At 56.2% G+C, this 23,850-nt stretch overlaps 1 protein-coding gene across 1 annotated transcript; it reads left to right on the forward strand.

Annotated features, from left to right (window-relative positions):
• The first annotated feature begins 1,521 nt into the window (after positions 1-1,521).
• On the forward strand, positions 1,522-23,471 carry GGT5 (gamma-glutamyltransferase 5). The gene is given in 12 exon segments (XM_056120729.1): positions 1,522-1,709; positions 17,160-17,290; positions 17,444-17,539; positions 17,829-18,024; positions 18,381-18,538; positions 18,774-18,920; positions 19,775-19,911; positions 20,302-20,492; positions 21,157-21,312; positions 21,314-21,458; positions 21,571-21,681; positions 23,319-23,471. Coding segments are annotated over 12 exon segments (1,788 nt in total). The 5' UTR covers positions 1,522-1,536; the 3' UTR covers positions 23,466-23,471.
• The last annotated feature ends 379 nt before the right edge of the window (positions 23,472-23,850 follow it).

Raw genomic sequence — 23,850 nt, forward strand, 5'->3', positions numbered from 1 at the left:
TTGGAGCCAGGCCCCCGGGGGCTTTCCAGACACCAGCTGGGAGTGAAGCCCACGCTGTCAGGGGCCGGGAGGGAGCCTGGGTCTCAGGGGCGGGGGCTCTGGAGTCGCCCCTGGAGCCCGGGGTCAGCGGGGGCAGGGGCCAAGGAGGAGGCATCTGGGGACTGGAGGAGAGGGAGACCGTGGGCTCGCCCAGCAGGTGACAGCCCCCTGCCCTCCCAGAGCCCCTGGTGCTGCAGCCAGACCTCTCTGGGGACCTGGGGACGGACAGAACCGGGCAGGGGTGGGGGTGGGGGAGCCAGCCCAGGCTTGTGTGACACAACCAAGTGCTGATGGGGGGGGCTGCATGCCTGAGCCCCCTGGGCCCAATGGGACATACACGGCCTCTTCCCACCCTGCAAAAGGCCACGGCCCCTTTTACGAAGGATGCCCGGAGGCTGCAGCCTTGGCCCAGAGAGGTGGGGCCCCCGGGGATCCCCCAGCTCTGCCCTCCCCGTGGCCTCCCAGGCTGAGGGCATGTTAGTAGGGTCCATCCTAGCAGGGCCAGCGCGATGCCCTGGGCCTGCTTGACCAGGAAAGTTGGGCGTGGGGGCCAGCCTCACCTGCCCGCCACACTGTCTCTGCGCTCCCTGCTTTCTGCGGGGGACTGGACCTGAGCCAGGAATGCATTGAGCAAAGTCGCCGTGGCCTGGGGCGCTGGGAAGGGCAGCAGTGGGTGCCCAGGGCCACCCTCACCACAGGAAACGGCTGTGCCTGCCCCTCCCAGTATGGCCCCAGGAGATGAAGAACCAGCGAGGAGGCCAGGGTGCGGGTGCTCCTCTGTGTCCCTGTACCCCGATTCTCTCTCACTTGGCACCCTGAGGCCAAGGACGGAGGGGCAGGCACCTGGCCCCAGAGAAGAGGTGGCTACTGGGGACAGCCCAGCACCCCCTGAGACAGGCCCTGGCTGGGGCCCCAGCTGCAGTGGGGGAGACACCCCTCCCCCGCCCACCCGCCCTCTGTCCTACCCCCTCCCTCTGTCCTGACTCCCTGCCTCTGCCCTATGTCTTCCTCTGCCCTGTCCCGTCCTCCATCCTGACCCCCTCCCTCCACCCTGCCCCCTCCCTCCTGGCTGCCTGGGGACCAGGGAACCCTGAGTCCCTGAACCCTGAGTCCCTGGACCCAGCTTTCCAGTACCGAGTTGGTTCCCTGGGCTGGCGGGCCAGGGTTCTGCAGGGCTTGCTCTGCAGGCCTGGGAACAGCAGCGTGAGGGTTAACGGCGGCAGCTCACTCCTTTCTCCTCTCTGGGAGGAAAAACTCCCCACAAACACCACCACTGGCCAGGGGCCAGGCCAAGAGCAGGGGCTGAAAACTGGAAGTTCAGGCGTGGGCCGGCTTCTGCGGGCACTGGGGGACGGCTGCTTCGCGGCCAGTCCCCGGCCGTCTCCGTCTGTCTGTCCTGCTGCAGACGCGCCCCTGTCCAGTCCCTCCGTCTGTGCCGCGGCCCTTCCTCCCCCTGCCCCCTCGCCCACCTGCCCGCCCCTCCCCAGCTGTGGAGCCATGGCCCCGGGCCGCAGGGCCACGGTCATCTCGGTCCTGCTGGGGCTGGGGGTGGCCCTCGCCGTCATCGTGTCCGCCGTGGTCCTCTCCCGACGCCGCAGTCCCTGTGGTCCTCAGGCCTTTGCCCGCGCGGCTGTTGCTGCAGATTCCAAGGTCTGCTCGGACATTGGACGGTAAGAGGCGGCGGGCGCCGGCAGCCCTCAGCTGAGTTCCCGTGGCAGGGGTGTGCTGGCCAGTGGGGGACGGGAGGGTGTGCTGGCCAGTGTGGGAACATTAGACTGTGGGCTCCAGCAGAGAAGCTGCCCCGAGACCCCGTCCATAGCAGTGGACACTCACAGGAGGGCCGGCTTGGGGTCCAGCACTGTGAGGAGAGCAGAGGCGTGTGTGAGTCCAGCCTCTCTCCCGGGTCAAGGCTCACCTGTGTACCTGCGGCCAGGCGCCTGCCTGGACAAGGATCATCAGCCAGGCCTGAGCTGGTCAGTCTCGCCCGCCAGCTGGCACCCATCCCCAAGGGGTCGGTGAAGAGGGACCCCCGCTGGCAAAAGTTTCCCGACTCACTTCCAGGAAGCCACCAGGGAGGGGTGTAGGGATGCCCCCGACCCCTGACCCCAGGGCCCTCAGTAAACGGTCCCTTCCAGCAAGCCGCCTCTCCTCCGCAGCTGCTTCCTGGAATGTCAGGGTCAGGGCCCTGTCCGTGTCAAAGGGGGGACAGGCCATTTCAGGCCCCATAGGCAGGCGTGCTTGGGGGCCCCTCTGCCCCCACTTTCTTCTCCCTGCATGCTTTCTCTTTCCCTTTCATTCATTCCTTCATTCAGTCCCTCCTGGCCTGATCCTGCGAATTCCTTCCTGTGCCTCTGGCCCTCCTTATGGAGCAACAGTGACCATGTGTAGTTGCTTAGGGACATGTGGGGGGCAGGTGGGTATCCTCAGGGAGCATGCAGAGGGGCTCTGTCCCCAAGCGTGGGCCAGAGGGTGGGTCTAGGCTGGCAGAACCTGCCCCAGGCTTGAGGGGGCTCCCTGGCGTGTTCTGTCCCTGTGGTAGCCCGGGCTGAGGTCTCCGTGCCCTGGGTGAGGAGGCCGGATGTGGCTTCTCCTGGGGTCCTCTGTGCCGGCGAACTGTTTCCTGCTCTTGCTGGAAGACAGGGGAGTGGGCTGGAGCTGGAGCAGGCCCCAGTCTCTGTGGCAGCACAAGAGGTCAGCGACCCAGACCCGCCCGAAGGCCAAGATCCCTCCCTGGGGGCGACCCAGGCCTCCTGTGTCAGCCCAAGGATGCATGGTGACAGGGACAGGGGCTGTCCCGGAGACGTGCTGGGCAGTGGGCTCGGGAGGCAGATGGCGGAGTGGGCAAAGCAGCGGCTTGGGGGCGCTCTAGACATTTGTCTGCCGGGGCCATGCGGGGGCGGCTCGCACTCCCACCCAATACGGACTCGGGGGAGGGTTCACTGACCCACTCCTGTCTCCCCGAAGTCAGTAGTATTCAAGGCGTCACTGGCTCCCCAGAGGCCTGCAGTCACAGGATGAGTGCCCCCCCCCGGGACCCTGCACAAGACAGGAGTGGCATCTTCCCAGGGTCCCCCACCTTAGCCCAGGACCCCAGCGCCTGCCCAGCCCCCAGGCTTGGCCCGGTAAGGGTCAGAGCTTTATTTGGCAGGTGGTGAAGTTGGGGCCACACTCGGCAGTAAGCTCAGGGCTTACTCATGGCTCTTAGCTCAGGAATCACTTCTAGTGGGGACCATATGGGATGCCAGGGACTCACCCTGGATGGGCAGGGTCCACGCCATTCCCACTGTGCACTGAATAGTGAAGCACCCAGTGCAATGAATATTACACCACCCTTGCATTCCTGGAATGAACCCCTCTTGATTGTATTTTTATAAGGATTATAAGGTGGACACACAGACGATCAAACTCTCAAAGATTATCAAACACTTTGATAATCTTTACCAATATATGCCAATGCAGGTAGCCATTGCTCTCAAACGTTGGCATACTGCATTCCCCAGGTTTTTACTGCTGTTGCTTTTAGGTTTTTGTTGCTTTGTTTTTCCCCTGAATGAGACTTTCATTTTAAATTTGGGAGTTTGGGCCATATCCAGTGGTGCTCAGGGCTCTCTCCCGGCTCTGCACGTAGGGCATCACTCCTGCTGGTGCTCAGGGAACCGTGGTTGGTGCTGAGGATTGAATCACATGCAAAGCAAGCATGTTATCCCCTGCACTATCTGCCCAGTCCCTGGCATGTCTCTTTTTCAAACATGTATGGGACCTTGACACTCAAAAACAAAAGGAAAGAATATTAAAAATTAAAAAAAGACACACACACACAAACCCTTTTAATACATACATAACTGTGAGTGTGTGAAGTTCAGTTGGTCTTCTTTGGCTTGACCTTTTCGGGGCCTCCAAGGCAGTGCCCAGGGGCCTGAAGGCCACCCCTGGTGGGACTGGGACCAGCTGTGTGGCTCGCTGCTTGGCTCTGACAATGTCCAGCCCAGTGGTGCTTGCGGGACCAGGTGGTGCCAGGGCCCTGCACCCACCACCTGCCCCGCCTACAGGTTCCTCTTCCCTTTGCCATTTTTAAGCCACACCTGGTGCCTTAGGGGCTACTCCTGGTTCATTGCTCAGGGCACCATGCTTGGTGCTTCAAGGACCCTGCGGTGCTGGGGAGGGAACCCACACCTCTGTCATGCAAAGCCCGAGCACTAGTCCAGTGAGCCATCTCCCCGCCCCCCATACTCACTCCTCTTATGATTGTTTTTTAAATTTTGGGGACTGTAGTTTACAATACTGTTAAAGGTAGGGTTCCATATATAGAATATTCCAGCACTACACCCTCCACGAGGATGTCCACTGCCCTCCGTCTTTGTCCCGCTTCCAACCCAAGACGGGTTCTCGGTTTCCGCCGCCTTTGGACAGCTGTCATTCCCCTACGGTGCGGCTTAAAGCCCACATAGGAGAGACAGGCGTTTCGTATCTGTCTCGTTCCGACTAACCTCACTCGGCTTCACCCTCCAGACCCATCCACACAGCAGCAAACTGCGTGACTTCATCCTTCCTCACAGCCGAGCCGTCTTCCACTGTGTACACGCCCCACATTTTCTTCGTCCATCTGTTCCTGGATACTTGGGTCGTCTCTGGATTGGGGCAGTTGTGAGGGATGCCGCAACGCGCACAGCCCTGCCGATTCACATTATGTGTTAGTGCGTCTGGGCCAAGGCTCCCCGTTTTCTGGGCCAATATTAGTCTAGAAGTTGATGTGGAGGGTATTTTTCTACAGATGGCTCGCATTTACAGCTAGCTGGCTGTCAGTGAAACAGATTGTTCCCCGTAGTGTGGGCAAACCGCATGGAGTCAGCTGAATTCAGGTCTGGAGAGCAAAAATGGGTTTTCCAGAGAAGTGAGGAGTTCTGCCTCAAAGACTTGCACGTGGAGCTCCTGCCTGAGCTGTCAACCTGCTGCCTTCCCAACAAGTGTCAGGGTTTCCTGCTCCTTAATGAATAAGTCGTTCCCCAACAGACCAGGGAGGGAGCACTGTGTGGGAGGCTGAGTGTGACCCAGGCATTCCTTGCATGCCCCCGTCCCGCCCCGCCACCCCACCGTGTACTGCTGGAAGAGATCCAGTAAGCACTGAGCCAGGAGTAGCCCCCAGCACTGCCAGATGTGACCTAAAGAGAAGCAAAAGCCTGAAAAGAATCTTCCAATAAAGATCTGTCTCGGGGTTGGGGGTGATAGTTCAAAGGGCTGGCTGGAGTGTGTGTGCTTTGCCTGGGGGGCTGAGGGTTTGATACCCACCACCCCGGAGACCCCTGAGCTCTGCTGGGTGTGACCCAACATAAACAACAACAAAAATTAAGAACAAAAAGTGTCAGTCGCTATATATATCCTATTGGTTCTGTTTCTCTAGAGAACCCTGATGATACCATCCTAGTGTTGAGTAATACCGAAACCACCAGTAAGCTATTCCCCTGTTCACTCTGTCCCAGTCCTTTCTCGAACTTGGTCAGTGTCTCCCGCCAGCCTGTCAGCGTATTCCACTTCTCATATTTCCTGTCCCTCTTACCATTCCTCCTTATTTATTTATTTTTGGTTTGGGGGTTACATCCAATAGTGCTCAGGATTCTTGGCTCTGCACTCAAGTGGTACTCAGGGGACCATCTGGGGTACCAGGGATCAAATCTAGGTCAGCCGCATTCAAAGCAAGCAACCACCCCCAGTTCCCCCTGCCACTGGTGTGCTATCACTCTGCCCCCCATTCCTCCTTTTTTTTTTAATCCATACATTGGGCCTCACCACCCATAATAGCTTTAGCTGTTTCTGTCTTTTTTTTTTTTTTCCCAATTGATTGCCTCTGTTCTCACCTCACCACATGGATTCTCTTTCTTTTCTTCTTTACTGGGATGCTGGGATGGACTCCAGTTCATCACATGCAAGGCAGGGCCCTCCCTGCTGTACCATCTCCCCAGCCCATCACCACCTAGGTTTTAGAACACCCAGTTTTATATGCACACGCAGGTTTGCTTCTATCTGTCCTGGAGGCCAATAGAGTCCAAGAAGATTTGTGTGTGTGTGTGTGTGTGTGGTGCTATGGATCAAACCAGGGCTCATACCTAATAGGCAAGTGCTCTACCACTGAACCCCATCCCTGGCCTCACAGAATATTTTTTTTAGACTGTCATTTGACCATACATGAAAGATAATAGCTGTGTCCTTAGAGCAATATTACCACCACCTCCCTTTATTTTTCTGTGTTGGGGGCCATGCCCAGCCGCGATCCGTGGACCCTGAGGTGCCGGGGTTGTACCTGCCTCCAGAGCATGAACTCCCGCCCACCGAGGGATCTCCAGCCCCTGAACTATTTTCTTTCATGCACATTCTTTCCCGAGTCTCATAACTTTGTTTTGTAAGTTTTCATTTTTTCACACTTGAGAATTCTTCTAATTCTGACGTAGGCTGTTCTTTCACAGCTTCTCTAATTCTCTGGATTTATTTTAGCACCTTTTGAAATGTTCAGTTCCAGTTTGCATCTGCTACGTGGGCCCGTCTTCTTGGCGAGGCTTCACGGGACGCTGCTCTGATCCGAGTTCTTTCTCCCTTCACACAACCCGGTACAGGGGATGATGTCAGCATTTTCTTAATTCCTAGGAAAACAAGACGAGTTATTCTGTGTTCGGAGGATAGAGATTGGGTCAAAGTAGCTATGACTTCATTTAACTTTTGATTTAGTTTGCAGGGCTATACCCAGAGGTGCTGAGACTACTGCTTTGGTGTTTAGGGGCTGCTTCTGGTGGTACTTGAGGGGAATTTGTGCTGCCAGTGATGAACCCAGAGCCTCCTGCATGCAGGGCTGGAGTGTTCTTTCCAGCCCCAAAGTAGCGTGTTTGTTCTGAGGTCACATCTGGTGGTGCTCAGCGCTCACTCCTGACCGTTCTCAGGGATCACTCCGGATGGGAATTGAGGGCCCATATGGGGTGCTGGGGATCGAACCCGGATCGGCCGCATCCAAGGCAATAGCCCTGCCTGCTGTACCATCTCTCCAGCCCTCCCACCCCAAGTAGCTTTTGCAGCTTTATGATTCTTGAATTCCTTGTATCCTTTCACACGAGGACTGAAAGTACGTGGCCTCTTCCTTCCCGGTATTTGTCTTCTCTGATAATTTCGACCACTTAGAAAACAGTTTTCAATTTTCTCTTTCCTTTGCCCCTCCTGTCCCTGCCGCTGTCTTTGACGCTTCCTCCCAGCATCTCTCCTGCCATGCTGGGGAGCCCAGGTTGATCCTCTGTGAGATGCCAGGCCTTGGCTGGGAACCCCGAACTGCAGCTGAGCTCAGCCGAGCAGAGGCCCTCAAGAGAGGGGGCACCTCCAGGCGTCCCCACAGCCGCCTCCTCCCGCATCCTCCTTCGCTGATGCTCCAGCCCCACAGGCTTTGATCTACGGTGTTCACATCCCACTCAGCTCCAAACTTTTTCTTTGCGGGGGCTGGGGGAGGGGGTATGTTTTGGCCCTACCACTGCTCTGGGGCTACTCTCAACTCCGGGCTCAGGGGTTGCTCCCCAAAATAAAGTGGACTCAGCCACACGCAAGGCAAGCATCTTAACCCCTGTACTATCTCTCCTCCCCTTCCCTCACGCCAACCTGGATTTTAGTTTTTGACACTTGTTAAGACGTATTTTCAGGGGCTGGAGCGATAGAACAGCGGGTAGGGCATTTGCCTTTCACGCAGCTGACCCGGGTTTGAGTCCCAGCATCCCATATGGTCCCCTGAGCACTGCCAGGAGTAATTCCTGAGTGCAGAGCCAGGAGTAACCCCTGAGCATCGCCAGGTGTGACCCATAAAGCAAAAAACAAACAAACAAACAAACAAAAAAAAACATTTTTAGGTCCAGCAAATGAAAAGCTTCTATAAATATTCTCAGTGTTTCAAAAAATAATGTATGGGGCCAGGATGTGATTTGAGTGTAGAGCACAAGCCTGGCTTGTGTGAGGCTCTGGGTTCCATCCCCGGCACTACAGGGCCCCAGGAAACCGCCAGGCGTGGCCCCCTCAACAGCAAAAGCTAAAAACAGCTAAAGTTTTTTTTAAAGAAACTCCAGAGATGATTCAACAGGCTGAGCACAGGTTTTGCATGCAGGAGACCCAGGCTTGAACCTTGGCCCCACATGGTCCCGTTTACAGCCAGGGATGACCCCCTAGCACAGAACTAGGAGTAACCCCCAAGGACGACCTACTATGACCCATCCCCCTCTAAAAAGGAAAGGAGGGCTGGAGCGATAGCACAGTGGGTAGGGAGTTTGCCTTGCATGCGGCCGACCCGGGTTTGATTCCCAGCCTCCCATATGATCCCCCAAGCACCACCAGGAGTAATTCCTGAGTGCGTGAGCCAGGAATAACCCCTGTGCATCGCCAGGTGTGACCCAAAAAGCAAAAATAAATAGATAAATAAAAAGAAAAGGACGTGCATTCAGTTGAGCAACTTCTGAGTGCGGTACTCTAGATATGCAATTCAGCGTATGTATTATAGTGATGTCATTCAATTTTTTTTGTCTGGACCTAGAGAGATGGTACAGTGGTAAGGCACTTGCCTTGCATGCAGCTGATTCTGACTTGAATCCCCGGAAACATTCCTGGTCTCCCAAGCACAGCCTGGGGTCACTCCTGAGCACAGGACTTGAGGTAACCGCCCCTGAGCACCACCAGGCTGAGTTCATTCCTACCCAGCCCCCTCCCCAACAAAATAAAAATCAGAATCTTTAGTCTGACAGCTCTTTTTCCTGTTTATTCTAATAGGAGGAATTATGTTAAAGCGTCCTGTGAAGTATATTTGTCTATTTCTTCTTTTCCTTTTGTCTGTGGGTCAGGCATGGGGGTCACCCCGGTATTGCAGGGCCTGGAGTGACCTTCCAGTGCTGGGCTCGAACCCAGAACTCCAACTTGCAACCCAGGAGTTCCAGCCCTTGGATAGCTCCCTGGACTCTATTCTGCCAAGTTTTGCTATGTGTATTTTTAAAACTGTCAAATGAATGTGCAGATTTTTATATCTTCCTGTTAAATTGAACTTTTTATACTAATAATAATAAATCACGTTGTCTTTAGCGATACTTTTCTTCTTAAAATCTACTATGTCTGGGGACAGAGAGACAGTACGGTGGCGAGGGCACTTACCCTGCACGCAGCTGATGTGGGTTCTATCCATACATGGTCCCCAGAGCACTGCCAAAAGTTCACTCCTGAGTGCAGAGCCAAGAGGAATTCCTGAGCACTGCCAAGTGTGACCCAAACAAAACAAAACAAAACAAAAACTACAGTGTCCGAAGCACAGTTTAACCAACTTTTCTTGTTGTTATTTGGTGTGTGTATGTATTTGCCTTTTTATCACCCGTCGTCTCAGTTTACTTTCCGCAATCTATACAATTTTCTTTTTATACTTAGATTCTTTTGTTTGTTTTGGTTTTTTGAGCCACACCCAGCAGTGCTCAGTGGCTCTGCGCTCAGGGGTCAGTTGTGACAGGGCTCCGGGGACCGTATGCGGTGCTAGGGGTAGAACCTAGGTCAAATGCACACAAACGAGTGCTCTGCCCATAGCACAGCGGTAGGGCGTTTGCCTTGCACGCAGCCAACATGGCCGACCCGAGTTCGATTCCTCCGCCCCTCTCGGAGAGCCCGGCAAGCTACCGAGAGTATTCGATATGCCAGACACAGTAACAACAAAGTCTCCAATGGAGACGTTACTGGGCCCGCTCGAGCAAATCGATGATCAACGGGAGGGCCTTTACTTTACTCCAGCCCCTTTATACTAACATTTAGATATTTTGTATTGAATTAATCCTTTTCCTCTGTTTAATGTGATATTAATCTCCTGTTAGCATTGAACTCCTAATTCCCTGTTTTATAATCGCCAGCTACCTTTTGAAAGTTTTGAATATAGTTATTTAATGTCTGTGGCATGACAATTTTGTAGTCTGCAGTTTCTGTGTTCTTTTTTTTTTCTTTTTCAATTGTTTGAAATTTCGCTTGGGTTTTGTTTGTGTTATCTTGGTTCTTTATGTCAACAAACTAAAGCAAAACCATAAAGAAAAACAGGAATTTAATTAGGGTCTTAGGAAATGCAATGTTGGGAAATGTAGTGTCAGTGCAAGAAGGAAGGATGCTAAATTCCAGAAAGCGGGGGTTGTTAAGCACAGAGAAAATGTGAGTTGGGCCAGATTTTGCATAGATTGTATTATTTGGCTTCTGAAACGAGTCCCTCGTTCCTCGGAAGCGCAGAGGAAACTCCCAGGCACTAATGATCCTTCCTTTCAAGGATGATCCACTTGCTGTGTATGCTGAGCTCTGTGACACTGGACACCTTTGACCTAAGCAAACTTGCAAACCATTACTAACACATAGTCTACCCTGGGAGCCAGAAATAGCTGAGGGACTCAAGCCTCCCCCACATGCTCCAGCAACACTACTGTTTGGATCCCCAGCTGCCATAAAAAAAAAAAAAAGCTTTATCACAGCTAAGTATGCGACCCCAGGGAGCACTGTGACCAAGCATTTGACCTTGGGGGTAGCACATGCCTTGCATGTGTGATCCCAGAGTTCCACCCCACCACTGCAGGGCCCGAGCTCTGCCAGCACGGACCACGGAGCTGTCAGTTCCTCCAGCAGCCCAGCCAGCATGGCCGGGAAAGGCCCAAACACTGCTGCAGAGGTTCCAGTTAATTAAATGAATAATTTAACTGTGACTCCAGGTGATGGAGCAGGAGGACTTGCTCTGTGGCTTAGACCACCTGCCTTGCCACTTAATGCCATGATCCTGTTCAGAGATCCAGCACCACAGGGTCCTCCAAGCACCCCTAAGAGGAGCCCTCGAACACTGATGATTGTGACCACCTCAACACCCCCTTCCCCCAAAAAGAAATGAAAATAAGAAGAAGCAACCAACCCCCACAGAGCTCCACAACCAAATGTGGGAGTGCCAGCACTCAAGTGTAAGTGACCCCTGGTCATCCCAACGCAAAGGGAAGGGAAGAGGAGACGAGAGGAAAAGCAAGAACAGTCAAAATGCATAGCCGTATATGCTGGCGTGGTGGCCCAGGAATGAAACTCAGCCGCCGACATCTGAGGGTCTGCGGAGAGCAGAATCTCACCAGAGGAAGCTGCACTACCTGATGGGCTTGGGGCCCATCAGGAGCCTCCCAGAAGCCTTTGCTGCCGTCCTCAAGTCTCCGCTCTCGGCACCATCCCCCGCCACTCAGTCCCGGTGACCACTGTCCCAAGTCAGGTCGCGGACACAACTAGAACTGCTGCAGCTGGTCTGGGAGGCCAGTCACTTACTGGGGCCAAGCCACACATTTTTCTCCTGATTCAAAAGGCATCTGTGGCTTTGCCAATTTTATCCTTATTGAGCAACTTGTAGTTGAAATTTCTCCAGATTGTCCCTGATGGCCCATAGAAACTTTGAGGATCTAACGGGAAATGAGAGAGGGACATGAGTTGGGGGGACTGCAGTGTGGCAGTGGTGTGGCCACGTGGTTGTCTTCTGTGTGCTCTATGCTACTTTCTTTTTTTTTTTTTGCTTTTTGGATCACACCCAGAGATGCTCAGGGGTTACTCCTGGCTCTGCACTCAGGAATTACTCCTGGCAGTAGTCAGGATAGTACCACATGGGTTGCTGGAAATCAAACCTGGGTCGGCCACATGCAAGGCAAACGCCCTACCCGCTGTGCTATTGCTCCAGCCCCTCTATGCTTCCTTCTTAAAAAAAAATAATAATAATGTTTTACACTAAAACCTCATGGTTCACCTATAGTGATAAAGTCATTTTCCAGCTACAGAGTGCCTCACCAATCACTCTTTTCTATATGCTAGCTTGAGTACCATGGAATTTTCATTATTACCAGAGACAGGTGTTTAGGTGTTTAGCATTGAGGACATCTCCCACTTTATGGCTGGTTTGTTTTGCAATCACACCCAGTGGTGCTCAGCGGCTGTTCCAGGCAGGAAACTCAAGTCAGGGGTCCATGCAACGCCACGGGTAGAATAAGGCCTTCCGCACGCAGAGCACATGCTCCAGCCCTCTATCTTCCCACTCCTTACATTTGTTTTTGTTACGTTTTGTTTGGCTTGGTTTGGGAGCCATGCCGGTGGTGCTCAGAGCTTACTCCGGACTCTGCTCTCAGGGATCACTCCTGAAGGGCTTGGGGGACCATATGGGATTCCAGGGATTGTACCCTGGTCAGTCACATGCAAGGCAAGAACCCTACTGGCTATACTCCCTCTCCAACCCCCTTAGAATTATCTTTTCTTTGTCTCCATAGGGAGGATAAAATTCTCTTTGTGAGGGCTGGAGAGATAGTACAGCAGGTAGGGCAATTGCCTTACACACAGCCGACCTGGGCTCGATTATCAGCATCTTATATTGTCTCCTGAGCATCACCAGGAGTGATTCCTGAGTGTAGAGTCAGGAATAAGCCCTAAGCACAGTCAGGTGTGACACCCCACCACCAAAAAAAAATTTTCCCTTTGTGGTCCCAGAGAAATATTACAGAGGTTTTGAAAGCCTGCCTTGCAAGCATGTTTTCTATTCGAACGTGTGGCCATGAGTTCAGTTTCGTGGGATCCCACATGCACGAAGGATGGTTCTGGCATCTCTACTCTTTGAGCCTTGTGGCTGGGGTGTCTCTGATCCGTAGCATGGAAAATCTCGCTACACCACAGCCAGGTGTGCAAGTACGCCACAAAAGGAGGTGTGGATGACACCCCCTTCCCCCATAAGCTTCAACACTAACAAGGAAGTGTGTGTTAGCCCCAAGCTAAGATGTGCCTCTGGCAAGCATTGAGTGAGCACCACAGCAACCCCCAGCGAGGGGCACTGCCATCACTTGTGTGCCTCGATTAAAAGTGCTCCCCCTGGACTCGAGGGAGCTTGGCAGGCTGGAGCACACGCTGTGCACGCAGGAGGTCTGAGTTTAATCCCCAACACTGCATGGTCTTCTGAGCGCTGCTGGATGTGCGCAGAGAAAAGAATGTTCTCCCTAGCAAGCACGTGTGCAAGCATCACAGCTAAAGGAGAGCAAAGCCAAGTGTGCAAGAACCATAACCCCCGTGTACTCCAGGACTAAGAAACAGCCCGTGTGTGCAGTCCCTGCCTATCACAGCAATGATGAAGGGAAGGGAAGGGCTAGAGATGAGGGAGTAAAAACTCTAAGAAGAGGGGCCAGAGCGGTAGCACAGCGGGTAGGGCATTTGCCTTGCAAGCAACTGATCCAGGTTCAATCCCCAGCACCCCATATGGTTCTCCGAGTACTGCCAGAAGTAATTCCTGAATACAGAGCCAGAAGGAACCCCTGAGCATTGCTGGGTATGACCCAAAAAGCAAAAAACAAAAACAGACAAATAAAACTACAAGAATAAAATTTAAGTTCATCAATTCATCAATTTGCTTGAGCGGGCCCAGTAACGTCTCCATCGGAGACTTTGTTGTTACTGTGTCTGGCATATCGAATACATCACGAGTAGCTTGGCAGGCTCTGCCGTGCGGGCGAGATACTCTCGGTAGCTTGCCAGGCTCTCTGAGAGGGGTGGAGGAATCGAACTCGGGTCGGCCATGTTGGCCGCTTATAAGGCAAACATCCTACTGCTGTGCTATCGCTCCAGTCCAAAATTTAAGTAGAATAAAAAAATCTTTAGTAAGATTTGCTAGCTATGCTTCCTACCCCTAACACACACACACACACACACACACACACACACAAATAAATCTCCTTTATTTCAAAAGTATGTCAAAATCACAAACAGTTCCAAAGGCATATCTGAAAAGATGAACCTGCCATCAGTACATATGCTAGCAATGTGTTCTTCAGCCAAGAAACAGGCACAGTCCGAATAGTAAGTTCCACCTGTATTGTTCTCACAGGACATAGAAATGGAGGTTTTGAAAGGATGATTTATGCATCCATTGCTACAGTTGAATTTGTACAGCCTGGTTTTGTACATTCAGCACCATGTCACAATTGTTCAGCCAAATTAAGCACAGGACGAGTTTCCATTGTGGCCTAGTTAGACCAAAGTCACAAGTTCTCCTTCTCACCCATCAATCAAACAAAGAATGGAATAAGGAAATGGTATCATAGTTTTCATCATCTACACCCAAAGTTGGCTTTGACTCCAAGTGAATTAGCATAATCAAGCATATTTTCTTCAGGTCTTTGAGCGCATTGTAGAATTTTTTTCCCAGCCTGTAAATTTGGGGAGAGCTAAGGGATGGCCCTATGGAGACCATCTTTCCGAGTTGAAGAACGTTTTTCTAGCTAGTTGCTTTTTCTTGGAGAAATCGTCTAAGGAGCAATCAGAGCAGGGGCCAGAGTGATAGTACAGCAGGGCAGGGTGTTTGTCTTGCACGCAACCCAGCTGGGTTTGATCCTCAGCATCACTTATGGTCCCCTAAGCACCGCCAGAAGTAATTCCTGAGTGCAGAGGCAAGAGTAACCCCTGAGCATCACCAGGTGTGACCCAAAAAGCCAAAGGAGGGGGGAAAAATTGGAGCAAATTTGAATTAACTTTTGTGGTTCATTCCTTGGCTTCACCGTCCCCTACAGCCTGTGAATAAGCTGGTATAACCCAGAGTAACCTGGCTAAGTTTAGATGACCAAACTAAACTCTGGCAAAGTTTATAAGGTCTTTAAAAAGAGCATCCAGAAATTCTTTAGCAGTTTCCCCAAGTTCAGCTTTTGTGCAATGGAATTAAAAGTCTGGCTGGTCTGCATTCCCGACTTTGCTTCAAAGTGGCCAGCGAGGATGAGCAGGGGTGACTAGGGGCACCACATGGCCATCATTATAGAAAGGTCAATCAGAGGGCATTATGGAGAAGGAAGTGCAGATGGGAGGTGGAGGAGCCCCAGGATGATCAGATGTAGAAGCGTGTCTGTTTGAGAAGTCAGCCTTTCCCTCTACATCTTAGCTGAATGCTGGCAAAGAGACTAATTTATCAACATTTTGTTCTGTTTTGATTTGGTGGGGGCCACGCCTTGTGTTGCTCAGGGCTTACCCCTGCTCTACACTCAGCAGTGACTCCTAAGGGAACTCAGGGGACCGTAAGGGATGCCAGGGATCCAACCTGGACCAGCCGCATGCACGTGGCAAGTGCCCTACCCATCGCACCATCGCTCCCGCCCCTATCAGGATTTATTTTTGCAGGCCCTGGAGGTGCCAATTTAAATCAACTTCCAGCGTCAGAAAGATAAAGCACTTTCCTTGCATATGTTTGACACAGGTTCAATCCCCAGCACCCCGTAGGGTCATCGCCAGGAGTGATTCCTGAGCACAAAACCAGGAGTAAGCACTGAACAAAGCCAGATGTGGCCCAAGAACCATTAATTAATTAATTAATTAAGCTTTAAAGGTGGAGTCATTGGCTTGCATGTTGATGTTTCTGAGATCCTGGGAACAGCTCAGTGGGAAGGGTGTCTGCCTTGGAGCCACATGTGCTGTCTGGGACCCTCAGCACCAGAGTGGTGTGGGCCCCAGTACCTCAGCCAAGGGCTAGCACAACTCCTGTCACTGCATTCAAAAGAAGCTGAGGGAGCGGGTAGGAAGGTCTCCCCCCATTCATCCTTTGATTTGGGGGCAGTTTTCTTTGGGTGCAGGTTGGGGGGCTTGTTTTGTTCAAGGCTCCATCTGGCTCTGGATTTAGGTATCACTCCTGTTTGTGCTCAGAGGACCCCAGGCAGTGCCAGGGATCAAACCCAGGTCAACTGCATGCAAGAAAATGCCTCCACTCTTCTGGGACGGAGTCTGTGAGGCCTTCAGAGTGGTCCAGAGCTTGACATACCCCGTCGGTTCTCCTACAGTACAGCCTCCTGCAAAACCAGGCTGCCTCAAACGCCTGGAAATAGAATTCTTTACCCTTATACCCAAAGGGTTGGGAAGGACTAAAGTCTGAGTGTGGCGTGCACCCCGGCCAGCTTGGAGGAAACCATGCTGTGAGACCTAGAGTTCAAGAGGTGCCTAAAACTGGCGCCAGAGTGATAGCACAGCGGGTAGGGCGTTTGCCTTGCATGTGCTGACCCCAGTTCGATCCCCGGCATCCCATATGGTCCCTGAAACACCGCCAGGAATAATTCCTGAGTGCAGAGCCAGGAGTAACTCTTGAGCATCGCTGGGTGTGACCCAAAAAGCTAAAAAAAAAAAAAAATTAAGAGGTGCCTAATACAAAAAGCACGTCAGCCAGACCTACAGTGGTTGCAAGTGTGTTCGAGACAGAATCAAGCATGCTTTCCTTATCGAGGAGTAGAAAACCGTCTTGAAGGTGTTGAAGGCACAAGCACAGAGCCGGGAAGCAAAATTAACAAATAAAGCTTTTTTGAAGAAAAACAAAAAGAAAGAAAGCAAGTGCCTTAACCCTTGCTCTGTCTCTCCCGTCCGACTGGGTTGTTTATATTTTTATATTTGAATTAAATTAGGTGTTTCTATACCTTGTCCTCGCTATCCCAGCATCGAGTCCACTCTCTCTGAGATTACGGGGAAGCAGGTGGCATGCTATGTGCCACGGGGCTCCAAGCAGAGGTGCCTGGCTCGGGAGGAAGGGTCTGGGCTGCAGGAGGGAGCTGGGACCAGAGGCCCCAAGGCGCAGGGAGGGGACTTGGGTCTCCTCAACTATAACTGGGGACTCAAGGCTGGCTCCCCTGAGGTGAGAAGGAAGAGCTATCAGACCAGGGCACAGGCCTGCGCCCCGGACTGAGGGGCCTCATGGTTCAAGTGCACCCACAATCACCAGCGCCCCAGAGTGATCCAGGCCTCTGCCCTCCCCGGAGAGCCCAGTCTTGGAGGACCCGGGCTGGTGCGTCCACGGTGACCAGCAGCTGCCCCATCCAGGTTCCTGGAGCCCTCCCAGGCCAGGGTCTTCCTGTTGCCAGGGAGATCGTGGGGCTGGGAGAGTGGACATCAGGGACCCAGGCTGCAGGAGTGCTGGGGGGGGTGGGCATCCGCTCTCAGCTGGAAGCGGGTGCATCGGGCGGGTGGGGGCACTATGGGCCCGTGAGTGGTGCCACCCAGCATGTCCTGACCTAACCGAGGCTTGGGGGCAGCAGGAGCCCCGCCCCTGATCCCACGCTCCCCCCATGCGCTGACCCGCGGCATGTCCCCAGGGCGGTCCTGCAGCAGCGCGGCTCTCCTGTGGACGCGGCCATCGCTGCGCTGGTCTGTACCGGAGTGGTCAACCCTCAGAGCATGGGCCTGGGGGGAGGAGTCATCTTCACCATCTACAACGCCAGCACAGGTGAGCTCAGCCGGGCAGCAGGGCTGCTGACCCCCAGCCGGGGTCTTCCTGCCCCCACCTGTCCTGCGTTGGCACCAAGGTGGAGCGGAAGACTGGAACTGGCTGGGGGTGGGAGGGGGAGCCCCTGACCCCCACCCTCCCGCCCCGCCCCAGGGAAGGTGGAGGTCATCAACGCCCGGGAGACAGTGCCCGCCAAGACCTCCCCAGGGCTGCTGGAGTGGTGTAAGCAGGCACAGCCACTGGGCAAAGGTGAGGCCCCCTCCCGGGCAGGCTGGGAGTGGGGCCCCCTGGACTGGGCCGACCGGAGCTCGTTCTGGGGTGTGGGGAGTCTGAGTGGAAAGATCCTGAGCAGAGGCCAGGGAGGTGTGGGGTGGGGCCTGGGGGTGCCCCGGGCTCCAAGAACTGACTTTAAATTGGTGGGGAGCCTGGTGGGTTTGAGTGGGTTGGCCAGGAAGCCTGGGGGGGACCCAGTGGGTGCATGAGAGGATCCCCAGGGGCAGGCCGGGGTGGGGGCTGGGTAACGGGTCTGGCCGTGCAGGGGTCCGCTGGATCGGGGTCCCCGGGGAGCTCCGCGGCTACGCCGAGGCCCACCGGCGCCACGGCCGCCTGCCCTGGGCGCAGCTGTTCCAGCCCACCATCCGGCTGCTCCGCGGCGGCTTCCGCTTGCCTGCCGTGCTCAGCCTGTTCCTGAACAGCACCCAGCTGCGGCCCTTCCTGCAGGAATCATCCCTGAGGTGAGCCCTGCTGGACACCGCCCCGCCGGCCGGCCAGGCACCCCTCACACACTGATGGAGGAGAAGGGGCCTGAGTCTGCGGGGTCCCCTTCTCCGCTGCTCCCCTCCCCTCCAGCCCACCCGTTCACCCAGCCTCTCCTCTCTGGAGCCTGGAGAGAACCAGCCAGATGGGGGCTGGCCCAGCCCCAGCCAGGATGTCGGGGAGGGGGGCAAGAGAATGGCCCCTCCCCGGGCCTGACCCAGCCCGCTGGAATCAGAAGCCCGTGTTCCAGGGGCCTCCCAGACCCCCAAGAGCCCCTGCAGGGTCTTTGCCCACCCCCGGCCCTGGCCCCACCCTCAGCTGCTCCCACCCTCAGGCAGCTCTTCTTCAACGGCACAGAGCCCCTCCGGGCTGGAGACCCCTTCTCATGGCCTGCACTGGCCACCACCCTGGAGACCGTGGCCAAGGAGGGCCCGGAAGCATTCTACTCTGGGAGACTGGGCCATGCACTCCTGGAGGACATTGCCAAGGAAGGTCAGCTGCCCAGGGCGCCAGTGGCCCTGTGTGAGAGAAAGATCGGGGTTCTGGGCGCCGTGGCCTGCAGGCCGGCGGGGTCCTTGTGGCTGAGCGACCCATCCCCCCAGCTCCTCCCTCCCGCCTGTCCCGTCTCGTCTGTTCCCATAACATCCTGGGGCCTGGGAGCCCAGTGAGGGGAGCTCCCAGCCCAGGCAGTGCTGTCTGTCCATGAGGCCCTTTCATCTCACCCCAGACACTCAGCTGACCATGCAGGACCTGGGGTCCTTCCAGCCTGAGGTGGTGGACGCCCTGGCCATGCCCCTGGGGGAGTACACGCTGTACTCCCCGCCACCACCCGCAGGGGGCGCCATTCTCAGCTTCATCCTCAATGTGCTTCAAGGTAAGGCCCCAGGGCTTCCTGTCCTGAGTCCAACCCCATTCATCCCCGGAACTCAACTAACTCCACACCCGATCACAGCCCGGCAGCCACTGCCTTTCCCGGCCGAGGCCCCTCCTCAGTCCACAGATGGGGACAGTGGGGGCGGTGAGGGCAGAGGGTCTGTGGACAGCCTCTGGGGCTGCCCACCCATGGGACTCTGTGAAAGGGGTTGGCATCCCCCACCTGCTGAGGACCCCCGAGAGACCCAGTGCCAGGGGCAGGTTGGCTCTGGCCGGCCACCTGTTGCCTGCTTTGTGTCTCCACTGCGGGCTGGAAAGGGGGTCTCGGCCACACCCAGGTGAGCCCCAGATGATCGGGTTGGTTCCCGGTGGTGACTGCAGCACAGAACCAAACACCGGGTGACTGAATAAAAACGGGGGGTCGGGGTGTGCCTGAGGGGTCACGTACCTGCCTGCACGATGTGGCCCTGGGCACTGTCCCCGGCTCCAAAGTGGACACAGCAGGAAGGTGACCTGTCTGAGTCCTGCCTTCCAGAAGCCGCAGGGGAGCTGCCAGCGGCTGCCTCCGGCATAGCTCTGGGCCTCTTGCAGTTCCGGGGGCTGCCGGCACCCTCGCCCTAGCCTTCATGGCACTGCACCTCCTCCCTCTGTCTCTGTCTTGGAAGGACAATGCGGCTCAGAACCCACCCGAGTAACCCAGGGCCTTCTGCTCCTCTCAAGATCCCGGGCATAATTGCACATTTGGTCCCAAAGGTAGTACTGATCCTGGAGCCTAGGACGCGGACACGCTTGAGGGGAACGCGCTGGACGGGGCAGAGAGTGATGCCCCCTCCCTGCCCGCCCCACCCTCCCCAGGCTTCAACTTCTCCTCTGAGTCTGTGGCCAGGCTGGACGGGCGCGTGGACTTGTACCACCGCCTCGTGGAGACGCTCAAGTTTGCTGAGGGGCAGAGATGGCGCCTTGGGGACCCTCGCGTCCACCGGGAGATCCTGGTGAGGGGTCCTACAGCAGAGCTGGGCAGGGGGAAAGGGTGGGGGCGCCCTGGGGCTCTGCGTGGCAGGAGGGTCAGAGCACCAGAGCTCCAGGTGCCCATGAGCGCAGAGAGCAGGGTGGAGCGGGAGGTGGAGCAGGTCCCAGGCCAGAGAGGGGGCGGGGCTCAGAGGGGGGGGCTGTACAGGGGCGCTCAGCGTGGGGCTCAGTGGGGGGAGGGGCCCTGGGTTGGCAGGTGCGGGGGACAGTGTGGCCCTGGATCCCTGGGAACCAAGAGGACGTACAGATCTGGAGGTGTCCAGGCTCGAGAGTGGGCTGGAGAAGGTCCTGCCGGCGCGTCCAGCATACACCACCTCACCTCGCCCCCTGGTGACCCCACTCCTGCCCCCCAGAACTCCTCCCACGAACTGCTGGAGGAGGCTATGGCCCAGAGCATCCGGAAGCTGATTGATGACCGGGGTGACCACCCGGGCTCCCACTACAACCTGACCAGGCTCTGGGCCCCCCGCATGGGCACCGCCCACGTGTCTGTGCTGGGGGAGGACGGCAGTGCCGTGGCGGCCACGAGCACCATCAACACTCCGTGCGTGGGGCCCCGGGAGGGCGGGTCCACCTCTGCCCCCACAACCCCCCATGCCCACCGCAGTCTCCACACTGCCTGTGGCCCTACCAGCCCCTGCTGGCAGCCCTGGGTGGTCTCCGGGGCAGCACGTTGCTCTTGCTCCTTCCTCCTTCCTCTCTGTCCAGTGGGTCCTGCAGCCCAATACTCGGATGGGGCGGCTGGGCCAGGCCCTGCTGAAAATGGGCTGTACCCATGAGGTGTTCCTAGCAGGGAGCGTGTGTGTGTGTGTGTGTGTGTGTGTGTGTGTGTGTGTGCATGTGCATGTGTGTGCATGTGTGTTTGTGTATACATGAGTGTGCACGTGAGTGTGGTGCATGTGCACGTGTGTGCATATGTGCGTGCGTGTTCATGCATGTGTGCATGTGCGTGCGTGTGCATGTGTGTATGCATGTATGTGTATATATGTGCATGTGTGTGTGCACGCATGTGTGCATGAGTGTACATGTGTGCATATGTGTGTACGTGTGTGCATGTGTGTGCATATGTGTGTGGGAATACATATGTGCATGTGTGTGTGTGTGCGCGCGCGTCAAGGACAGGAGAGGGACACCGGCAGTGTCCTGGGGTAGCCACCTGGAGGGCCAGGGAGGGCTGGGAACTAAGTGCACGCCTGGCCCGCTTGCAGCTTTGGGGCGATGGTGTACTCCCCGAGCACTGGCGTCCTCCTCAACAATGAGCTCCTGGATCTGTGCTGGAGGCACTCACCACTGGGTGCCACCCCCAAACCCGGTGAGGGGGCCAGCTGGGCCTGCAGGGGAGACAGCGATGGGGGGGCCGCTGGGGGCCTGGTGTGACACTGTGGCCTCAGTTCCAGGTGAGAGGCCCCCTTCGTCCATGGTGCCCTCCATCCTGATCAGCAGAGCCCGGGGGGCCAAGCTGGTGATCGGCGGGGCTGGTGGGGAGCTCATCATCCCGGTGGTGGCCCAGGTCAGTGTGGCAGCTCCTGGCCAAGCACCCCACTCTGGGCAGCCCTTTGGTAGGTGGGAGTTGATGTGGGGTGCTGACACCCCCTCTGGGGTTCCCCGCCCCCGTCCCCCAGGCCATCATGAACAAGCTGTGGCTTCGCCAGGACCTGCAAGAGGCCATCAAGACCCCCATCGTCCATGTGAACAGCCAAGGCCTCGTGAGCTACGAGCCCGACTTCAACCAGGTTAGAGGAAACAGGGGCAGGGCGGTCAGGGCAGGGGTCTGCGGTCACGGCCACACGCTTGGCCTCTGGCTGCTTCAGTGGTGTGGGGGTTTTCCCGAATCTGCCGAAACCTCTCGGTCACCCCGGAGTCCTGTGGAGGAAGGCTTTCAGCCGGTGGACGTTTGGCCCGGGAGGACAGGAAGGACCGTCCTTCAGCGGTAGCCCTAGGATAGTAGGGGAAAGAAGGGTGTTGCTTACAAAACCTCCAGGGCTCCGGCGACACATTCTGGACCCCCCCCCCAAAAAAAAGGTCATAGAGATTGGAGCCATAGTACAGCGGTTGTAGGGCACTTTCCTTGCACAGGGCTGACCAGGGATTTATCCTCAGGATCCAGGTTCAGTTCCCAGACCCTGCCAGGAGTGATCCCTGAGCACTGCCAGGTGTGGCCAGCAAAATAAAACAAAGATTTCAATTTTAATTAATTAATTTAATCAATCTCCCACCAAAATTACAGTGGGAGCTCCTTTGGTGCTGGCGTAAGAGGGAGAAACCAGAACACTTTCCATCAACCTCTCTCTTCCTCCCATTTCCAGTCTGAGCTCACTGGGGCTTTATTATTATTTTTTCTTTTTTCTTTTTTCGGGGAAGGGCGTCACATCCAGCGGTGCTCAGGGCTTACTCCTGGCTCTGCACTCAGGAATCACTCTCAGCGGGGCCTGGGGGACAAGATGGGGTGCTGGCGATCAAACCCAAGTCATGCGTGCGAGGCATGCACCCTCCCCTCATACTAATGGCTCCAGCCCCCACTGGGACTTTAACGAGCGATGCTTTGTTTTGGTGTTGCACGTGTGTTCCTTTCTCCTGGACACCCACCAGGAGAGGAATTGCGGTCCTGCGAGGCTCCTAGGCTTACTTGTCAGAGGGCCTGTCCCATCCTGGCCCTGCTCAGGGGCTGAGCTGCCCCACCCCTCCCATCCTGGAAACACGCCTGGCACCCCGGCATTCCCCTGGACGGTTCCACTCAGGACTTGAGCCAACAGGACTTCACTGGGGAAAGCCTCGATTCAGGGAGCAGTGAAGGGGGCACGGAGCGGCACCTAGCATGGGAGATGGCCCTACCAGCCCTACCCGCCATCCCTGACCCACTGTCCTCACTGGAGCACGGGCAAAGTCCCGAGGCCGCCTCCAGGCTCGTCCAGTGGGACGCCCTCCTTTCTGCCTCATGCAGAGGGTGTCCTCAGGCCCACGGGGGCGTTTTCACTTAGACCCGCCTCTGGCACTAGCAGACCCCTCCCCCTCGGTCCCTGCCCTTGGCCAGGCAGAGAGCAGAGGCCTCTACCGCAGGCGGACGGCTCCATCTCGGGGGTCCCCAGCTTTGCTTTGCTTCTCCTTCTTTCCTCTGTGAGCTGCTCCCCGTGGTGCCGGGGGACCGTGCGGTGCTGGGGGCGTCAGCCACATGCGAGGCCATGCTCGCTGCCGAGGGCCCCACCTTTCCCTCCCACAGAGCCATCACCCGGCCCCTGCTGGGAACAGCTGGGCCTGGGAGGACTGGTCCACTCTTGGCCCCTGCTCCCAGCCGGGACGTCCAGGCCTGGTGTGGCCCCACCCAGAGGCAGAGGCCTGCTGCCCTCAGCTGCGCCCGCCCACTCTCTTCCAGGATGTACAGGTGGCGCTCCAGGCGCGCGGGCAGACCAAGATCAAGAGGGACCTCTTCCTGAACGTGGTGCAGGCCGTGTTTCAGGAGGGCGCCTGTGTGTACGCCGCCTCGGACCCCAGGAAGCTCGGGGAGGCCTCAGGCTACTGAGCCCCTGCCCCCCCCCACACACACACACTCCCGCCCCACCATCATGCTGCGGCCCAGGACGGAGCATTTGTACAGGATCCTGATGGCGGGGACAGCCCGGGATGGACACCTGTGGGGGCCGAGTCCCTCCCAGAGCCACCGCCTGGCCCCCCAGCTTCCTCAGGCCTCTTGCCCAGCACTGTATCCCAACGTCCCCCTCCGCTCCACAGCTGTATGTCCCCCGGATTAAAGAGGAGGCCGGGAGCCTGCTGTAGGGTCACAGTGGGGGAGCATGTGCGCTGAGCCCCCACAGCCCACCACGCACCCGACCCCGGCTGGGGCTCCTGGCCTAGAGGCTCTGCCCTCTGTCCCAGGGAACATTCGGACGATGTCGGTCTTGTTCCCC

This window comes from Sorex fumeus, unplaced genomic scaffold (genome assembly GCF_029834395.1).
Source record: "Sorex fumeus unplaced genomic scaffold, SorFum_2.1 ptg000043l, whole genome shotgun sequence".
Classification (NCBI taxonomy): domain Eukaryota; kingdom Metazoa; phylum Chordata; class Mammalia; order Eulipotyphla; family Soricidae; genus Sorex; species Sorex fumeus.